Genomic DNA, 22,214 nt, shown 5'->3' with positions numbered 1-22,214 from the left:
AGAACAGGGGGAGCAGAAGGGGGGATTTTGGTTTGTGAACAAGAAACTGTATATCCCAGCAACATTAAGGATCAAGATTTTGCATCGTTTTCACAACAACCAGAGCGCTGGTCATACAGGAATTACAAAAACAACAAAAGCAATAGCAAAACATTGCTGGTGGCCAGGGATGAGGAAGGACATAAAAAATTATGTTGTTCAATGTGATGATTGTGCCAGAAATAAATCGAGAGGAGGGAAGCCAATGGGATTATTACAAACAGTAGCAGAACCTACCAGACCTTGGGAATGTGTAGCTATGGACTTTGTGGGGGAACTACCGGTCAGCAAAGGACATCGTTATATTTGGACAGTATTGGACCTGTTTTCTAAACAGGCCCACTTTATAGCACTGACGAAACTACCATCAGCCGAGAAACTAGCTGAATTGTACATAAACCACATTTACAAACTGCATGGATGTCCCAGTAGAGTTGTCAGTGACAGAGGAGTACAATTCACAGCAAAATTTTGGGAAAAATTCCTGGAAATGCTAGGAGCAGAAAGGAGTTTAAGTTCTGCTTTTCACCCCATGACAAATGGGGCGGTTAGAACGTACTCAGCAGACACTTGGGCAGTTCCTTCGAACGTACTCTAACATGAGACAAAATGACTGGTCTCGGTGGTTGGCTTTTGCAGAACTAGCTTTTAATTCGACTATACATTCAGCAACAAATAAAACCCCCTTTGAGGTAGTTTACGGGTATGAAATACAGCCTCTGCCCCAGCTGCCGAGATGGACAGAGAATGAGGGAACAGAGGCAGGGAAATGGAAAGCGCAAATGATGGAATGCTGGAGTCAAGTGACTGCATCCTTAAAAGAAGCACATAAAAAGTATAAAGTATTCGCAGACAGAAAGAGGGTGGAAGGTGATAAATTGGAGAAAGGAGATTTAGTGTGGCTAAGTACCCAAAACATCAAACTGGGGCTACCTTCGAAAAAATTGGGCCCTAAATATATTGGACCATTTAGAATACAGGGTGTTATCAACGAGGTGACTTTCCAGTTGACATTGCCAAAAAGTTTAGGGAAAATACACCCTGTATTCCATCGTAGCTTACTGAAAAAATATATGGGTACTTTGGACAAAATGGACACATAGAATTATTGTTTTGTTTCAGGCTTGTGATGAAAGAAGAACCGAAGAGGAGGACGAAGAAAAGGAGGGCACCATGTCATGGAACCCAGTTACAGGGCTTTGGTAATTCAGCCCTGTAACTGGGAGTCATAACATAAACAATCCCAGGAGCACCTGGCAGAAGAAGATAGAATATGCCTGGGAACTTGGGGCCGAAAGTATAAACAATTATAATTGGTCTAGTGTGTGAAAATGGTAGTAATGTGATATTGGGGGTGGGACTTGATGATGATATTTACGTGTGGTGTTACGTAGCATCAAAAGTTATAAAAATAGTTGTATGTAAACATTGGGTCATTCCTGACTTTTCCAAAGTCATGTGTTCTTCAATAAAGATTGGATTTGAGAGCAGCCATCTCTGATCTGCGTTCAGACTGATCCTTTGAAGTGAGCAGGACAGATATATACTCACTAACAGTGCATGAATCTAGGAAATTATCGTAGGGACCACCTTCCTCACTGGGAGCTTCTCTCTTTAACTTATTTGCTTTTTGCAGATGGAACTGCAAAAGACAGATTGGAGAAATCAGGCTTCTTCATATGGTGGAGGCAGTTTTTATGTTGTTTACTCTTCTGAATGAATGGAATAGAAGTTGAAATAGGCTTACTAAAACAACCTAACCTGTTGCTCATTGTTTTCATAAGAAGTGTTATGGTTCCTTTAAAAGCTTTCAATGGCAAAATTGATTGTTTATTTTGACTTAAAATAAAGTCAAATGTCTTCCCCCATCAGTATTAAGATAAATTGAACAGACCAACCTATTTGTCTTATTTGAGTGTGAGAGTCTATAACTGAAATAAGGGTTTTATTCCTTTTTCTTGGGTTGGATGTAACCGTCAACATTGGGCTTTTGCACATTATCTCTTATCTTATCATTTGTTCCCCTAACTTATTGAGACTCTTACTTGATGCTTGATTAGATGTCAGAAGATGGAACAAAGTCAAGGAAAATGCGAATGCTTACAAGGAAACTATTAAAAGAAATACATGTTGTCATCAGAGGCAGTCCTTATTTATATTGTTTAGAGCGGATTGGAACCTTATGGGAGCTATCATTGAAAATACACTCAGTAGCATCCTTTGTGTTGAGATGTTCTTTGAAGAACAGCATTTTTCCAAACTGCATGTTTTTGGAGGTAATCACAAGACCTTAAGAACCTCAACCTTCTTTTGGAGAAATGGCAATAAAGGAAACATAGAAAATATTAATGCCATAGGTGTATTTTTATTTCACATTTTTTATTATTGTCTGTAATCTTTTGTCCCAGGTTCTTCTCTTCCTTTTTGTGTATCTCTTAGTCTTTGTTTCCATATGTATATTATGTCTCTGTGTGTCATCTGTATCCATCTGCTTGCTTGCCTACCATACTGTGTGCCCATCTGGGTACATTTCTGTCCACCTGCATATGTGAGTTCCTTCAGGTTTTTGAAGACAGATCAGCTGTTCTGAATATTAATGCATTGGGTATAAACATTGGGAACAAGGAGCATTTGGTATGGACTTGGAGTGAATGATTGATTTCTTAGACAAGGAGAGATACAAGTAGGCCAAAGGATGATAGCAGACAGGCAAAGCAGGATCCAATCACTCACAATTGTCCACACACAATTTTGGACACACTGGTTTTACTGAAAACATGTGAGTGATTTAACTAATACATGTGATATCTTAAGTCCATAAAGTCATTTTTTATGGTGGCACAAAGTAACTTTTAGTGCAAAATGTGAAATTGAGAGCATCCAAGGCTCAACCCTCTAAACCAAAAGGTGACAGAAAACACATTCTGTATGAAAAAGAAGCCGGGTTCAATCCTTGACATCACTAGCTAAAAAGAAATCAGTTAGCAGTTGATGCTAAGGACCCTGTCGTTGATACTCTAGAAAGAAGCTACCATAGAAATTAAATATTACTGGACTTGATTGTTAAAATAATTGTGTTCAAGGGAACAAATTAGAAAACTGTTTTAAGTACATGAAGGAAAGGATGTATACTGATTGTGTCAGCTATTAGTCTTGTAGTCAGTTAGTTGGAAATTGCCAAGTGTTTCCCCTTTCTGATAACTCATATTTTAATTTCCATAATAACTATCCCAGGATGATTTGGACTAGATGTCCCGTGGGGTCTCTTCCAACTCTATAATTCTATGATTTCTAGCCTGTATATGTATATATACGATGTCCCAAAAGTCACCATAAATAGGGAAAATGGGAAATTGTAGCTAAATGTTCCTTTATTTACCAAATACTCATTATAAAATTTTTACAAAACTCTTCCAGTATAAGAAATATAAAAAAATTAAAAATGTAATATACGTTTGTTATTTTTTCTATGTAAGGGGACTCTTGGGACACCCCGTGTAAGATGGAGTTATTTGCCAAATGACAACCATCCTGTTCATTCTAACTTCTATCCAACTCTTCTTTCATATGCTTGTACTGACAGTTTTTCTCTTAACAGGTCAATACTCCACCATATATCCTTTCAATCACATAGGAGAAACATCCATAGGGTGAACTGATAGATGCATCCTACATGCACATTACATATTTTAAGCAATTCCAGAAATGTAATTATGGGAAGAAAATATCAGGGATTTTATTCAGTATGTATTTTTGCTATGTTTAATTCATTTTAGCAGATGGGGACAGCAGAAGACACTGCCATGTGACTAGTCAGTCATTTGGGAACCTGGCTTTCTCATTTTTTTAGAGCAGTTCCATTCAGTTAAGGCAAAATGGTCTATTGTGTGCAGACAAGGCAGAGAGCCAGAGACACCCAAACATTTACGGTATTACGGTGCAGGCCTGGTTTTGGATGAGTTACTTAGCCTGGCTTTTTTTTCCCAAAAAACTCTCTCATGTGAAAAATTAGGATTATAAAATAGATTTGCTTCTCACATTCTCTAGTGAAGGGTGGGCGGGGGGCAGGTGGCGTGATGATGAGTTTCTGTGTAAATTTCTATGTTGCATAATTGCAGGGGGCTGTTGTAATCTAAATAATTTTAAAATGGGTTTGAAGCTTTGTAAATAGAAGTCCTGTTTGAGTTTTCAGGATCCATCTGTGTATCTGTCAACAAATAAATATGGCTTAAACTAAAATAATTGGAGCAAGGCCATTCATGTATTTCTCTGCCAAGACTTGAGGTCAGGAATCTGCAGCAATCATGACTGGCAAATCAGCAAAAGGAGGGCAACAGTCTCCTTGCTGTGCTTGCATTTAACTACTACTGCTGGGAAATGGCAGAAAGCTTTAAACCCAGGATGTGGCAGCTAAGAACTGTTCTTGATATCCTCTAAAGATGTATTTGTAAATAACACCATCTCGGAGTTTTCGTTTTTGCTTTTAAGATAGCATGCAGATTATGGACGTTTGGATTATATGTTATTTTTATTTCAACACTATCTTAATCCCAAGTTTTCCTATCAACTGTAGCACTTTGCTCACCTACCTCTTTTTCCAGTTTACAATATATACACCAATGTACTTTGGCCCAGTTTGCTTTTATGAATTTTGTTCAGGTTTTTAAATTGCATGTTTTGACATCATTGTTATTTTACTATGTTTACATGTATAATTGTATTTCATTTGATGTGTTCTTATTTTCTAACAACTGTTAACTACCTTGCCATTGCCTCATGTAAGCCGCCCTGAGCCCCCTCGGGGAGATAGTGGCGAGGTATAAAAATAAAGTAGTAGTAGTAGTAGTTGTTGTTGTTATTATTATTATCTGAATTTCTATTTTGTATATCATCAACATAGTGTATACGCATTCTTCAAGGATAACCAAGACAAAGAGGTCACTGCCCTGTTGCAGTCAGTCAATCTGCCTGTTAGTTAGCAGTTTTACTACTACTACAGGTACAAGTAGGAAGCCCCCGATGGCACAGCAGGTTAAACCACTGAACTTGCTGACCAAAACATCGGTGGTTTGAATCTGGGGAGTGGGGTGAGCTCCCGCTGTGAGCCCCGTCTTTTGCCAACTTACCAGTTCGAAAACATGGAAATGTGAGCAGATCAATGTTCTGGTGGGAAGGTAATAGCACTCCATGCAGTCATGCCGGCCACATGACCATGGAGGTGTCTACGGACAATGCTGGCTCTTCAGCTTAGAAATGGAGATGAGCATCAACCCCCAGAGTCGTACATGACTAGACTTAATGTCAGGGGAAAACCTTTACCTTTACCCTACTGGTGCAAGTAGATGAAAAAAATAACTACTTGTATTTTTCACATAGAATGATGATGAAAAAATCTTTCTCATTAGATCTGATTAAACCTGTAAAGAATGTTAGATTTATTGACACAGTTTCCAGCAGTGAAAATTAACGGATTTGGCTATGGGGATTCTAATGTTGATACATCAGGGTCACCCCTGGAAGTCAAGAAAACCATACTGTGGCACATGTTTACTATTCCAGCAACATCATTGCATTGATGTGTAATGTAGCATATTTTAGTACCGTAACCGAGTAACAACCTGGAGAGCAAGTCCAGATTTCTGTGTGGCATAACAGTTAACCCAACCATTTAAACCTGTAGAAATGTGTAATTGTGAAAATTCAGAGGGAGAGACATTAATGGCATTGGCATAATGCCACAACAGTTTAGCAAACCAGCAAGCATATTTTTTTTTAAACTTACATCATAGTTCTCAACATTTTTATCTGGATACAAGCCCCATGGATTTTTGTGAGTGTACTTTCCAAATAAGTGTGTTTCAGAGCTCAGCCTGAGATTGCTGTTATAAATTATAGACTACTTACAATCTGGGTGGTTAGAGAATGAGAAGAGAAGGCTTTTGTCCCCTTTCCTCTCTTTTGTCTCAACACATATTAAGATGGGAAATGGCAATTCTACTCTGCATTAACAATTATGAGCATACAATGACACGGATGTGCTCTTTTATATGTGTCTTAAGAGGGTTAAAAATGCCAAATGGCAAACAAAATAAAACAAAAGTACAAGTGTGTGTAAGTGTTTGGCTTTGCTAGTGTAACACGAGCATGTGGTGTTAGACTCCTGGCTAAAGCTCAGGCTTGTTGGCTGCTTTCCTCCCTGTCTCCTCCAAAACACCCGCTTTCTCTGGCTTCCCCTCTGGCTCTTGGGATGCATGTCGGACTCCCTTCCTTGCAGTGTGAGGAAATCCAGAAATAGTTTGGGCTGTTGTTGGCAAGCCCCAAAATCTGGCGTGTTCTTCCTCCAGTTGACTCATGGAGAGACTGGCAATTTTGTGGAGGCAGACAGCTTCCCAGTCCTTGTTTTCCCAGATGTGCCATCCATCCTTTATGTCCTGAGGAGGAATTGAAAAAGGCAAATGAATCACATTCAACACGTTTTTAAAAGTGTAAGAACATGCTATGCTTGTTTTAAGCCAGCAAGTCTTAACCCTGTGCTCCAATGAAGACATCAGGGTTATTTGCTTTAATCTAATTTTCCAAAGGCAGGTGGTAAATTTTATGTTTATAACAGAGCAGGTGAACATTTTAATTGTACTTCCTCATTCAAAACATAGTAGATTAGATGCAGAAGTTTTGTCCAGAGGTGGTCTCTGACCTCCCACCTCCCCTAGACAGAAAGAAAACCAGAACTAACCCATCCTTACCCTTTAAACACAGTATAAATCAAATCCTGGATGACATGCCTTCTGCTGGGTTACTGCTTCTCCTCATAATGCTTGTTGCTTTTCCATAGTTGGCTGCGGGGTGACAGATTGTGTGTATGCATATGCAGGATTTCCCTCCTGCTGAACAGAGCAGCAAAGGCCAGGAGAGGGGAAGAGAAGGCTAGGCATCTGTGCAGATTGCAGCTTTCCTGCCCATCCAACTCAGATGGATGCGTTTGGATCTCCTATGCCTGTGAAAAACCCATCATTCACTTGAATGAATTGAGCATCTGCTAAGATGCCCATAGCCAATGGTTTGTTGTAGTTTTAATCCTTTATCAAGGTAGAATAATAATTAAGAAGGTCATTAACAACAACAGGTTATTTCTTACACTGTTGGTGTCAGTGCTATTACATAACATGCTCGTTCTCATTATCTCAGTATGGCCTCTCCAGCACTCCAGAGGACTTGCCTGGAATAGGACTCTGTTGAGTTCACCCAGCACCCAAAGCTGATCCTCCAATACTGGGTAACTGGAGTGGGCATTGGTAACATCTACCAGCCTCCTGGAGTATAGTGGAAGTAGCTCCTGAGAATCAAATATTAAGGACGGGATGGGGAAATTGAGGAATAGAGACGGTTGCAACAGGACCTCTTGTATGTGAGGAAGAAGCTGAAACGAATGTGTTTTCTCTAAGGCAACATATTGGCTCCTTGGCAGTAAAGCTTTCACTGACCCTCATAGGATTTATTTCTTTTACTTTTATACCTCCCTCTTGTCCTATATATAGCTTTTTTGCACACATCATGAACAAATTGTTTCTCACTTTCTCCCTCTTCCTTCCATCCTATCCTGAATGCCTTGTCTGCAAAGCCTCGTCGATGTCCCTTAGACTCTTTCAAGGAAGACCTCTTGCTGCACAATTCTGTATAGCTTTCTACTTTGAAGAAATCTCAGTTGAGTTGGGACCAGCTCACTCTCAGGTGTAGACTCATTTTGTCAAGCAAATGTATCATTACTGTTTCTGCTACATCTGTCTTCTGTAAGAAGGTGGAGTTCTCAAAAGCACATTGTGCTCAGAAAAAGTGTGGATTATGGTTGTTAACCTAGAAATCTAGCAGACAATATTATACTCTTTAAGCAATCCTTGCAATTCATAGCAATTGTAAAATGAACTTGCTGATTTCACTGCCACTTTTTCTGTTTGTGAAAGGTAGGCCATGGTAACCAATGAAATTAAAAGCTTCTGCCTTGCCTTTAGCAACGCCAATTAGTCTTTGCCGTTAGAAACAGCAGTAGGCTGCCAGAACAGTCCTGCTGAGGAAGGCACAGAAAATGTTAACTATGAAATATGAGGAGAAGCTAGAAGGTATGCCCCAGGATAATTTTCAAGCTGTATTTGATGAACTTGTAGACTGTTGTCTGCAGCATTTGTGTGCTTTGGAAGATTGTTCCATCCTGTAATTCCTATCTTAGGAAGTAGACATTAGAATCATAGAGTTGGAAGGGACCACAAGAGCCATCTGTTGTCTGCTTATCTGAGGACAGAGTGGTTTACATCAGGCTGGGCAACTGTTGAAGGGTGAACAGCTTCCTTGGCACCCCCTGCAGGACCCCGGATAGCTTCACCACTTTTGCCTCTCCTCTCCTAAAATATATTAGTGTCATTTTTATTAGTTTGCTCCTTAGATAATCCAGTTGCAGCCCCCTAAGCCTCTGGAGGATTGTTGTAAGCATTTCAGCATGTTTGGGGCCCTCTTAAAAACCTCATCACCACCTGCTCCAAATGGCCTTGCTTCCAATTGTATACTCTAGCATTTCTGGAGTTGTAGCATCCAGTCTTGGGCTTGATCTTTGAAAAAGAAGTTTCATTGGATCTTTTTTAAAAAGTGAGAGGTGGCAAAAAAACTTCCCCTAAGAGGGCAAAATAGTCAATAATATCCCAGAACTGAAACAATTATAAAAATGTGCACTGAATGTCCATAGACACTGTGATAATTGACATCAAGGTTTGAGTAAACATGAGAAATGTTCTCTTCAAAACCTGTGCCAGGACAATGGGCACAGGTAGGATTCTTATACATCAGTGGTTCTCAACCTGTGGATCCCCAGTTGTTTGGCCTTCAACTCCCAGAAATCCTAACAGCTGGTAAACTGGATGGGATTTCTGGGAGTTGTAGGCCAAAACACCTTGGGGACCCACAGGTTGAGAACCACTGCTATAAATGATGGCATTTCCTCCTCTTGGTTTGTGCTGCACTAGTATCCCAGGAAGCCAGAGCTGGGAAAGTTTCCCTTTCCCCTTCTCATCCATAATTCACATCAGATCATCCCACAGCCAAGTCATGAGTAGTGAGTGTTTTTTTGTAGACCGAACTTCATTGAATACAAACACAAATACACTACTAGACATTGGGCTGATGGGCAACCTGACTCTTGAACAGTGGAGAAGAAATGTAATATGAGATATGTGTCAAATATCTATGTTACTTTTTCTTGACTCACATGCCTGATCCTCAGCACTGTACTTCCCTTCCGAAGATTAACACTCTTGAGGGCACTCTTTCTTCCTTATTCACCTGGGATTCATTCAAGCACATATATAGGCAACATAAATATGAAAATAAAATAGCAGTGGTAAGTGATAGTGCACCAGATTAGTTGAATCAGACCAGATCAAAATGTCATATTTAGTGGGGGACCCAACCATCCATCAACTGTAGTACTTCGTTCTCATTTGAGCGCTGTACATTCCTACCTCCAATCCTTTCCTTTCACTCAATGAATGTGAAGATGGCCACAAGATTGACACACACTGTTTTCACTGGCCACCAGAAACCAATGTCAAGAGCTTTCCTACTTTCCAGTCCTTGCTGATAATAAAGGTTTTCCCCTGGCATTAAGACCAATCATGTCTGACACTGTGGATTGGTCCTCATTGCCATTTCTAAGCCGAAGAGCCAGCGTTGTCCGTAGACACCTCCAAGGTCATGTGGCCTTCCTGCCGGAGCGGTATCTATTGATCTCACATTTGCATGTTTTCAAACTGCTAGGTTGGCAGAAGCTGGGGTTAACAGCAAGCACTGACTCCGCTCCCCGGATTCGAACCTGCAACCTTTCAGTCCGCAAGTTCACAAGCTCAGCACTTTTAACACACTGTGCCACTGAGTCCTTGCTGATATTCTGCATAAAGTTTTTGTTTGTAAACGGTAAATTACTGATATATCTCTATGGCTGGGAAATAACTTTTTGTTTATATTTTTTCATAGGTCACAGTAATGAAATCACAATAAAACAGGAAAAGATGAACAAATTAAGCCATTTTTCCTAGCTGTACGGTTTTCTTGCAGCTACAGTAGGACTGCCTGTGATTAACAGAGGGTTGATCAGCGCACAGAAATTCTATTATAATATCATGAGTTAACTTACTAAGACAGTAGGTAATGGTGTACAAGAGAAATCTCCCCACCTCAGTTTTGCATACAAAGAACAAGGCAACATGCAAAGTGCAAGGTCGAAAATTAAGTACTATTCCCGGATTAACCCTCTCACCAATAAACAGAGGATGTTCAAAGTGCCTACCTGCTCCAAAATAATGTCCACCTAGCAATTTGTTTTGATTTGAAGCAAGGCCATTTCCCAAGCATCATGACTGGAATTGGAATGATTTACCAGTAGCTGTACCTTTCTGTAGGCCAGAGGTAATCAGCACTCTCCTACTTTCCTATTCCTGGTAAGAAATCTTTACTAGGAGAGCCTTACCAAACTCACAGCACAAACTCAAACAACAACCACACGATTTCCCACCATAGACACAATAAAGGCAAAAACATAATGTCAGTATTATTAGCATAAAATTAAAAAGAAAGGGAGGCCGGATGCAACCTTGTTTGACTGCTCTGTTAATGTGAAGTGATTCTGCCAAAGCTCCATACAAACTGAATCTGAAATGCATTACATTAACTTGGATAACAACTGAATTAGCCACAACAATCTTCTATCAGAATTAGTTGCAGTCAGTTTATAACTGGCCTCTGTCCAGAAGACCAACAGCAGTTGCAAAATCTGTAAGTGCCATAACAATCTGCTTATTTGAAGCCTGAGGTACTTTGAAATAATATGATTTAAAGCAGTCTGATCAATTGTACTACTGCCTTGCCTAAAGTCAGGCTGCTTGTCACATATAATTCCCAATCTTGCTTACCTTGAAATATTTGTCTGTTGTGCTATACAGATCCACATGCTTGATCACAGAAGCATCAAACTTAGATATGGTCTAGTGGGATCCAAGCAACAAAAAAAAAAAAAAACATAGTAAAGATTTGAACTAATCCATCAATTACTTTGGGTAATTCCCAAAGAAATACCTTCCATTTCTGTAATTTTACTCTCGAATGCACATTTTGTGAACCGATTTGGACTGAACTTGGTATTCAGGATTTGGTTGCCATATCTTGATGTGAATTGAGACCAATGGGAGGGAGTGGGGTGGAAAATTGCTGGATTTGGTCCGTTTTGCATGAAACTAGGTGCTAAATTAATGTCAATAATTTTTGTTTAGTTGAATTCATAAGCAGTGTCAACTTAGACAACACTAGCTAAATGTCATGGAAAATACATACTTAGTTCGGTATTTCAATAAATATGTTCTCATGCAGCAAAAGAAAATGCTATTAATACAATTATTTGCAGGAATAAGGCTTTTAAAAACATTTTATTTCATACATAATTTTCTCAGTCATAGCAAGTGTCATAGATTTTATTCGATGTTTTGTTGACACACAAGGATCCCTGAAGACATGTTAATTGTCCAACCAGTGCTAATTTTCATTCATATTTACAGTTTGTTTTAAAACCGTAAATTAACTTTCTTGGTATCCACGGAAAGCTACGCAATTATAGCCTAGTCCTATGCACTGGAATCTCCCTGATTTTAGTGGGATCTTATCTTGAATAGCTGTGTCTAAGATTGTAGTCTCAGTGGTTTATCTTCACAAACAGGTGTTCAGGGAACTGCTTTATCTAGACATTTCAGATGTCATGTATATCTTGTCCTGTATTGCAAAGAAGAAACTTGGACATTATTAAAATATTTGGAGATCAGCAAAGATTAATGAACGCAGTGATTTGAAACATTAACTATGGTGACACAGGCCATGATTACATCCCATTTGGATTACTGTAATACACTCTGCCTAGGGCTACTTTTGGAAACTATTTGGAAACTCCCAAATGCTATGGCTAAATTGTTGGCAGGGGTAGGTTATGTGGATCGTAAAAACCCCTTTTAAAAACAACCCTGCCTGCTTTCAGCCTAGGCAAAATTCAAAGTATGGCTATGGGCAAGATTCAGCCATCCAGGTTTTTTGGACTTCAACTCCCACAATCCCCACAGTCGGCAAGCTGGCTGTGATTTCTGGGAGCTGAAGTCCAAAACACCTGGACAGCTAAAGTTTGCCCATGCTTGGGCTAGGACCTTTAATGGCCTAGATAGCTTGTGTTCAAAACTGAAGCTCCATCTATAAGTCTAAGATATGCAAAGGAAGGTTTTCTCTCGATTTGATCACCATCCCAGAGATGTTTGATGAAAATATGAAAAAAGCCTAAGTAATTACAGGTACTTCCCTGGGAGATCCATTTGGCTCCTCCAGTGGATAAGGACATTTTCATTTAAGGAACCTTTTGCATTGTGCTTTTAAAATGTTGTATGCTGCCTTGGATCCTATGTTGGGGGAAAAGTAGGATATAAATCAAATAAATAGAGATCAGATAGGTATGCATTTCAAACTAGTCAGCAGACTGTGTAGTGATTTTTAACTACAACCTGAGCTCTATATTCTCTCACCTTTGTTGAAACAAGGGGGACAAGTGAGGATTTGAGCTTTGATTTCCATTCACTTCAGCCTTGGAATTGGCACCCACCAGTTGCAAAAGCAGTTTATTTCAGGCAGATATGTAAGGCTGAATCTCTGGCGCTATTTATTGAGTATTCTTTTTGCCTCTTATTTATTTATTTATTTATTTAAAGTATTTATATTCTGCCCTTCTCACCCCAAAGGGGACTCAGGGCAAATTACAATGCACATATACATGGCAAACATTTAATGTCATTAGACATACGACAAATAGACAAAATATCCTGTTTCCCTGTGTCTTATATTAATTTTTGCTCCCAAAGATGTGTTAGGTCTTATTTTCAGGGGATGTCTCCTTTTTTCATGAAGAAGAATTCACATTTATTGTTGAAAATATTAACATTTATTATATACTGTACAGAGTTGTCATCACAAACCAGCATAACCAGTCCAAACTGTCTGGACACTACTAGAGAAAATGTGTTTGTGTCCCAAATACAAAGGCCACGAGCAGGCGGTGGAGGCTTTGAGCTTTTTCAGCAAGCCGGGCCCCGCTTCGGCCATGTTCTGGGAAGGTAGGGAGCGGGAGGAGGAGGAGGCTGGGGTGATTCATGGCTCCCGAAGGAGTGTGCCCCCTTCCCCTCCTCCCCCTCTGTGAAGGCTTCGCCTTCGGCCTCCTGGGCAAACTCACATCGCAGGCAGAGAAGGAGCCGAAGGGAAAAGGACTCCCACCTTGCGATTCCTCCTGCGTGCACGGCCCTGAGCAGAGCCATCTTTTTCAAGCCAGCTGAAGGACACAGCCATCCTTGGTGGGCTCCACCGTGTGCATTGGTTGTGAGTTAACTACAACTCCCATGTGCACACCTTTCCCTTCTCCTTCGCGCCGCATGTGCCTTCCTCGGCGACGGCAGCTCCCTCCTTCTAGATCTTATTTTCAGGTGATGACTTATACACGCACATAGAGGCAATTTAACATTTTCCAGCTTCTGGTTTCATGAGGGTATGCTCAATTCCGGCCACAGGGAGAGCTGCCGCTTCATTGTCTACTTATGACATCAAGTCCTTGATGGTATTACTTCCTCATTCCTTCCGCAGCTGCCAGCAATTTTATAGTGTTGTAAATTAGTTAAATTAGCCTCACACATAAAGCATACCTAAATTTCCTACTTGACAGATGCACCTGTCTTTCAGGCTGCTTATGTAAACAGCGAGCTACGGTATTAATGGTCAGGGGCTTAACCCCACCTGGCTTCGATCTCATGAGCTCTTGGTCAGTAGTGATTTATTGCAGCTGGCTATTAACCAGCTGCGGCACAGTCTGGCCCAAGAATACACTAAGACTGGCAAGAAGAAGAAAGAACAAAGGTTTCTTATAGTCTATACTGAAGGGATGTACAGCATTTGGGACCCTGGCATCTTTGGCCTCCAACATCTGTGCTGTAGACTGTACCAGTCCCAGAAATTGCCAAAAATGGTCAAAAATAAAACCAGAAGTAGTTGTATGCTCATTTCCTTTTCATTAAAAATTTGTGATTTTTTCTGGACATGTGGAGCAGGGCGTGGGCTGAGAGTACAAAATCTTAATGTTTTCTGGATTTTTTTTAGTGCGGGAGCAGTCAAGGTAGACCCCTTGGAGATCTCATGCCCCCTAGATAGCCATGGGGATCCTGCCCCATTGGAATGCTATTTTAACTATGGCAAACCTCTTCTGAACAAATCTTTATAAGAAAACCCTGTGTAGATCACCTTAGGCTTGTCATAGATCAGAAACAACTTGAAAATATACAGCAGCAGCAACAAAGGAGGTTAAATGTCAAGATTGTTGCCAGTGTGTTTTATGTTGTGTTTTTTGCTGTTTGTCCTGCTCTTTTATTATACACCTCCTTGAATTTAGTTGTGTATGTATGTCTGCATGCATATTTTACAAAACCAACTGGAACTGTAGCTGTTTTGAGGAACCTTCAGGCCATTTCTGTGAATGTTGGTAGTGTGCCCAGTAGCTTCAAAATCCTGCCTTGAGTAGTTATGACTGTGACCCCTCATTGGAAACACCTCATGACCTGTGCAGTATTTTGCTGTAGATCTTCCATATGTCTTATTCACTGCCTAGAAGAAAGGTCTCCTGTATTACCCGAAGCAAAAATGCACACATCCCTCTCATGGGTGTGAGTTGCTTTCATCAGGTCAGGTATCAGAAGAGTTAAATAATATATTCCCTCCCTCCCCCACCCTGTACCCCCCTCCCCATTTGAGAAGGAACTAATTTCCAAAAGGAGCCAGGGCAGAGAAATGCAAATAAGTGTTTCGGACAGCTGCAGGCTGTATGCCTTCCTGAGATGCCAGGGCCCCAAATGAGACATGTCAGAGTACAAATTGAAAATGCCAATTTCACTTATGCTGCCACGCTGCTCGTCACAGCTAAATCCTTTCCTGCCACCCCTTCCCCCACATTTCCCTCTTACTGGATGATGGGTGTTTCTCTTTAATGTAAATGTGCCCGACTTCCTTGGGTGAGTGTGCTTTTTCCAGCCTATATCAATTTAGTAGGATAAGAACAGACACAGGCACTCTCTCTCACCTCTGTGTGTACCACATTATACAAACATCAGTTATCTTCAAGTCCTAGTGATCCATATTTAATGTGTGTGCTGTATATAGACATTATTGGTATGAGCTTGCATTAGTTATTATACTTCCATTCATCTGTACTCCTGATATTTACATGGATTCAGATATTGCACATGCCTGTATGTGATTCCATTCAAGGGAATCATCTTTTTGTGAACGGCTTCAGGAATGACTTCGTGTACTGCTAGCACTCATAGGTGCTCATGGTTATTGTGCTATATTTCCAGTTTAGCTTACAGGTATATCACAACAACCTGTGGAATACTGGGATTTGTAGTTTAGGGAATGGGACATTGAGAATTTTCAGCCAGAGGGCTAGTGCCTCAACAAACTGCAAACTCCAGAGTTCCGTAGGATATTGCCATGCCTGTTAAAGTGGGATCACAGTACTATAATTTTTAGTGTAAAAATGGAATGGAGCATTCAGTTTATTTTGTTTGTTTGTTTGCTGTATTTATATACCGCCCTTCTCAATCCCGAAGGGGACTCAGGACAGTTCACAATGTTGGCAACAATTTAATACCTTCGATAAAAAGAGCATACAACATTAGCATTTACCCTCCCCTGATAAAACATTAAACATTATTAAACACATCACATAAAATAACATCATATATAACATAAAGACATAGCCATTGTCCGTAAACAGTTCTGGGCCATTGCACTTTCAACTTTCACTTTCACTTTTCATATTCCTTTGATGGGCTGAACGCCTGGTTCCACAGCCAGGTCTTTAGCTGTTTCCTAAAGATCAGGAGGGAGGGGGCTGACCTGATTTCACTCAGGAGGGAGTTCCACAGTCGTGGGGCCACCACCGAGAAGACCCTGTCCCTCATCTCCACCAGCTGCACCTGTGAGGCCGGTGGAGCCGCGAGCAGTACCTCCCTGGAAGATCTTAATCTGGTTCATAGATTTATTTGAATAGTTTATTTGAATAGTACATTAATAGGACAGCCAATATAGTACAGCTATTATACTATTGATGACTTCTAAGAGAGCAACATTTTGCATAGGGTAGTCATTTTGAAAAGAGGTTAGTCAACGGATATCGTTCCCTGTAATTTTCATTCGTCTGTTTGCCCTGAAATTATGGCACTACATTTTAACGGGCATTTCTAGTGTTTGCATTTTTAAAGACATGTACTGCCCAGGGAAAATTAAAAGGCAGTATAAAAATATATTAAATAAATATATCATTCAATGAATGGGGGGTTTGGCTGATGTATTTCTCTTGGTTCCTACTTCAGAATTGCTATGCAAATTTCAAATGCTGTACTTAGACAGCACAATTTTACTGGCAGGGAAGATTGTACACAGTGAATACCATAGGGGTAGAATAAGTGTTCCTGATAATGGCATTCAAACAGTGATGTCTGTGTTGAACTGTTCAGAATTCAAAGGGCCTGATGTAAACATAACTTCTCATAATTTGTAAAGGAATGAAGGTTTTTTGTAATGGAATTATTTGCTGAGTTATTTGAAGCAGTCCTGTCAACTCTCAGGAGCTCATCTTTTTATGGTGTTTTGTTATACGTTCTGTATTACATGCTAGTCCTGTATGACTGTGAGAATGCTAAACAGGGATAATTTCGGGCATTTTTTGCCCATTAATGAATTTCAAGCAAAAGAACCACTGAAGGAACTTAAGGAATGGAAGCTGAGCCCTTTATTCATGGTGTGGGGTGGAGACTTGCAAGGATATGTGTCAGGAGGAGGAAGACACATGCCGTCCTCCTCTTTCTGCATGTCATAAGCTGTAAAGGACGTCTCAGTGTCAAGGGCTGAGAGAGGAAGAGATGCCATGGGCACAGGGAGAGCCGATTCTGTATCTCCCATAGTTCCCTAACAAACTCCAGCAAGCCATGAATCTTTCATTTAATCTCTCCTGACACGCCTGTCATTTTCTCTGGAGAGAAGCGGAGAATCTCTCGCCAAAGGAGGTCATTAGCTGTCAGGGAAGGTTCCGACTACCTTCCTGTCTTCATATCGATTAAGCCTCCACATGTGTGCAGGGACTGTGGAAGGAATATTGATGAGGCTGCCAAAAATTGGGCCTGGGATGTAGATTGGGTGTCTCTTTCCCTGGATAGGCAGAGTGAGAGAGCTCATGATGGTACTGGATGAAGATATATTTCCAAAATCTTGTCTGACTGAAACCTCCCTTTCCAGAGGCCTGTTACATTTTCATTTCCTCTAAGGGAACTTCCTTTTCCTTACCAAACCAAAGGCAAAATCCAATATTGCCAGCGCAGAAGAGCAGAGTTGAAGCTGCTAGCTTTGTTTCACATATAATTCTTGTTCAGTTTATACATTCAATCAGAAAACGCTCTGTGACTTTCTCTCATTGATGTTACTGCTTTGCAACGTTCTGGAAAACAGTGTTGATTAGAATCAAAGAAATGTAATTTTCACTATATATATAGTGAATACTATGGTCGTGCACTGTTGGAGAAAACCTGAAAAATCATTGGATGTGTGTTGGTTCTGATCTTGAAATGCACATTTTACACTCAGGCACACAGCTTTAGTACCAAGAGGAGTTGGGTGTCTGTAACCCAAATAAATCATTCAAGTGATGATTCTTTTTTCTGTTTGTGACATGCTGAGTAAAAATACAAGCTCTTTAAAGGCATAGTTCATAAAGACAAGGGGAGACAGTGATGAGCATTGAACCAAGTCCAAATTCAAATATTCCTCCCTGCCTTCCATTTCACAGAATTCTAGGTAGAAACCATAACAATGATGAGTAGGTTGGCCTGCATTCAGAGGGGGGAAGGGTCCCTGAAAATGGGGACGTTTTTGTTTCTGGTGAGACTTTTTTTGTTTTCGGTATGCACTCATTGCTGGTATTACTGGATCTAAATGGGTATACTGCTAAGCCACCTTCTGGTTTCTGGTCTGAATCTCCTTTTTCAATCTGTTCTTTTGTCTTTTAAGAATGACTAATGGATCCTCTGCCCTCTTGTGTTTCTCCTGACAGTATTTCTATGAAGGGAATGACATTAGTGACCTTCCAGTGAACCTTTCTGTGGTGTGGAATGGAAATTTCATCATTGACAATCCCCAGAACATCCAAGGTGAGATGGTTTCAAGAGAAGGGTGAGGTGGGAAATCCCTTTAGGTATAGCAGTCCTCCCTTGGTGAACTGCTGAGCTGTGGGGGCCAGAGTCTAACCAATAAATCCTGGGAGTGAAAAGCCAAATATATTGCCAATTTGAGCAAAACATCTTATAGGAGCAGAGCAAAGTTTGGAAGAGGCATTCTGAAAGTAATTGTTTTCATACACCATCCATTGCCTTCCTTCCTTCCAAGCAAGATATATTGCAACCTGAATGAAATAATCTTTCTCAGAAACATTTTATATATAGCGTGCTGTCTTTTTATAAATATTATCAGACAGTCAGCAACTCTTAGGAGACTGTCCACACCCTTTTGTTAAAATCATGTTCTAGGTTATTCTAGTAACATGGCTTCTGTGAGCTGTGAATGATGGCAATCCTAGAAGTGAACAGCTTTCAAGTTGGGTGGATGGAGCAAGTGTATACAGAATAAGTGGCTTGAATAATAATAATAATAATAATAATAATAATAATAATAATAATAATAATAATAATTTCTATCCTGTCTTTTTCCTAATAGCGACCCAAGACGGCTAATAATCATATGACACAACCTAATAGGGGCTGGGCTGTGGTGCAGCTGGTTAAGTAGGCCAGCCCGTGCTGGGGTGAGCACCCGGAAATTAAAATTAAAAATAGCCCCTGCTCTCAACCGAAAGATAGTTGCATCTATCAAGTAGGAATTTAGGGTACCGCTCCGCAGGAAGGTAAATTTAACTAATTTACGACACCATAAAACTCGTCCAGCTCCCGTTTGGAATGAGGAAGTATCCATCAAGATGCCCCAGTGGAAGATGAAGCAGCTGCTCCCCCTGTGGCCGGAATTGAGCATTTCCTCAGGAAGCTGGAAGCTGGGGAATTGTTAAATCACCTCTGCATCTCTGTCTCTGTCTCTGTTTTTTATATGGCATTGAAAGTTTGCCATTATATGTGCACATTGTGATCCGCCCTGAGTCAGAGTTCAGGGTGAGAAGGGTGGAATATAAAATACTGTAAATAAATAAATAAATAAATAAATAATAAATAATACAAATTTAAATTAAAGCAAATATTTGTGAATAGACATAAAGTTAAAATACAAATAAAATACAATAAATACAATTTAATTTACATTTAAAGCTCACCGCCCCTTACCATTCCTTCTCTGGATATTGACACTGACTCAAGTTTCTTATACATGAGGATTATCTATTTAGTAAGCTACTGTGATTACTGTTACATGTCTATATGGAGCTGTCTCTCTGAAATTGTTTAGAAACTTATTTGGGTTCAAAATGCTGCAGCCAGACTGAAAAACTCTGGTTATATAGAGCATGTAATTCCCATGTTGCCACATCTTTCCTGCTATTACTGGTAGTTTGTTGACTATGGACTTTAAAATCCAACATAGTTTGGGTCCAGACCGTTTGACATATTGAATCTCATGACATGAGCTGAATTGAGTTTTAAATTATTTGGGAAGGACTTTCTCTTATTTTCACCACTAATATTGACACATAAAGTCATATGATAAATTCTTCTCAAGGGCTGCTCTTACAGTGTGGAATTTCTTCCCATGGGAGGTTCAGTTGGATCCTTCTCTGCTCTCTTTCTGCCAGCAGGCAAAGGACCTTTTTATTTAGGCAGGACTTTGGCTCTTAATTCATTGTGGCAGAAAAGTCTCTTAATGGGGTTTGCTGTGGCTTTATGTTTTCCTCTGTTTTGCAAATATTGTCTATACCACATTACCATGGTGTTTTTAATATAATTGTGGATTAATTTTTTTTTAATTAGTACGGTTTTAGTTGTACTTGCTTTTAATTTGTTGAAACCTGCCTTGGATCCTATGCTATGAAAAAGGCAGGATATAAATTAAATGAATGCATTTTGTTCAATACAGCTACCCTTTAATTTAAGCAGGAACCTGTGCTTTCTTTTTGCAGCTCACTTATACAAGTGCTCAGCTCTCCGTGAAAGCTGTGGATTATGTCTCAAGGCAGATCCACGCTTTGAGTGTGGCTGGTGTGTGTCAGAAAAGCGATGTTCATTGCGCCAGCACTGCCCAGCCTCTGAGAGCAGCTGGATGCACGCCAGCAATGGAAATAGCCGGTGCGCAGATCCCAAAATCACTAAGGTAAGCTTGTAAGGGGTGGCCCGGTAGAAGGTTTTGGAAGGGGGATAGGGTTGACCATGTTGAAAGATAATTGGAATTTCTGGAGTATTTAAAGTGTGAGTAGGGTGACCCAGAGTTTCTGATATACATAGTAGTCTTGTAACGTGTAATGTTACTTGCAGTTGGAAATTCTGTCCTATAGAGAGAAGCTCTTGGCTCTTCTTAGGTTTCTTTCAGCTCATTTCACTTCCAGAGGATTCCTTTCTTCCTTCAACTCAGTAATCTAGCAAGAAGCCTCTTTTTCCACTGATCTACAAATGCTCACTGAACTGAAACATGCAGAACCTGTATCCCTTGGATAACATCAGTCCTGTGACCATTGTGCTATTGTTGGGATGATGCAAATATGCTTGCAATGGAGATCTGGAGAATGCAATTCATCAATTAGAATTACACTAGCTTCTTTTCCTAACTATAATTATTTTCTTTTTCTATCTAGCTTGTTTGTGACATTTCTTCCTCTCTTTTGTTAGAATGGAAATGGAGTACTCTCAATTGATATTGATGGACATGACAGTTTATTGGTCAGTTCTGATAAATACTCTCAGATGAAGAGAGGTCCACATTTTAAAGTGAATGGAAGTGAATTTTGACACACTATTTGCTTCATTACAAGAAGTTTGTTGCAGGGCAGGGAACATGTCTCAAATATACTTAAATGCATTTTTATCTTCTGTAAGGCTGAGTGGGAAGGAGCTCCGGTGGCGAAGTGCGTTAAAGCACTGAGCTGGAGACCGAAAGGTCCCAGGTTCAAACCCCGGGAGTGGCATGAGCGGCCGCTGTTAGCTCCAGCTCCTGCCAACCTAGCAGTTCGAAAACATGCAAATGTGAGTAGATCAATAGATACCACTCCGGCGGGAAGGTAATAGCGCTCCATACAGTCATGCCGGCCACATGACCTTGGAGGTGTCTATGGACAACGCTGGCTCTTCGGCTTAGAAATGGAGATGAGCACCAACCCCCAGAGTCAGACATGACTGGACTTAACGTCAGGGGAAAACCTTTACCTTTACCTAAGGCTGAGTGGTGGAAATGACAACAGCAGGGAAGATTGTAGAGATGTGTTATTTCTTTGTTTCCGTGCTGAGTTTTTTTCTTTCTCTGTTCAGAATTAGACAACCCTTGTTTTATCCCCTTTAGGATTGGCATATGCTTCTTCTCCAACAACTGTTACAAATGTCATTTAATAAGATTATGGGTGTTAATGATCACATGTCTGTTGGGTGAAGTACCAAGTACATTGACAGGGATTGTTGTGAGTTATCCTACCTGAGAGTGCATGGTGGAGGAGGTGTGTCACCAACCTAAAGGACAAATTAATTCTAGAAATTTCCAAATGTGTAGTTGTCCAGGTTCAGGATAATCCATTAGTGTGAGTTCACAAATGACCATATGAAGAACTACCATTACAAATAAACAACTGTCCTTCTGTTTACCCATAGATTGCAAAACTGTCAGGTCTTGGTGACATTAATGGGCAGAGGGTTAACATATATTTGGATTTCATTGTCTTCTTTGAGGAAGATAGGAAGTCAGTGTAATTGCACTTATGGTCTCCAAAGTAACATGCTTCTTACTGTTTATTGTGAGTGTGAAAGCATTGCTGACCAGCACTAAGGAAAAAGGCTCATCTCCTCTTCCAGTCAGTTTGCGTTGCAAATCTGTTCCTGGGTTGC

The 22,214-nt window shown here is 40.3% G+C and overlaps 1 protein-coding gene across 7 annotated transcripts in view; it reads left to right on the top strand.

Moving 5' to 3' along the window:
• The window catches only part of plxna1 (plexin A1), a 389,627-nt gene that overhangs the window by 278,639 nt on the left and 88,774 nt on the right, over positions 1-22,214 (top strand). For 6 of the 7 annotated variants that reach the window (XM_062969812.1, XM_062969808.1, XM_062969807.1 and 3 more), the window contains exons 11-12: positions 18,248-18,344; positions 20,309-20,499. In XM_062969812.1, coding sequence (XP_062825882.1) covers positions 18,248-18,344; positions 20,309-20,499 — 288 coding nt within the window. Of the gene's footprint in view, positions 1-1,161; positions 1,534-18,247; positions 18,345-20,308; positions 20,500-22,214 lie in introns of those variants that run through there. The other variant, XM_062969814.1, reaches the window with a different exon arrangement.

Source organism: Anolis carolinensis, chromosome 2 (assembly GCF_035594765.1).
Source record: "Anolis carolinensis isolate JA03-04 chromosome 2, rAnoCar3.1.pri, whole genome shotgun sequence".
Taxonomy (NCBI): domain Eukaryota; kingdom Metazoa; phylum Chordata; class Lepidosauria; order Squamata; family Dactyloidae; genus Anolis; species Anolis carolinensis.
The sequence above is the reverse complement of the archived record's forward strand: the minus strand, read 5'-3'. Positions and strand labels throughout refer to the sequence as shown.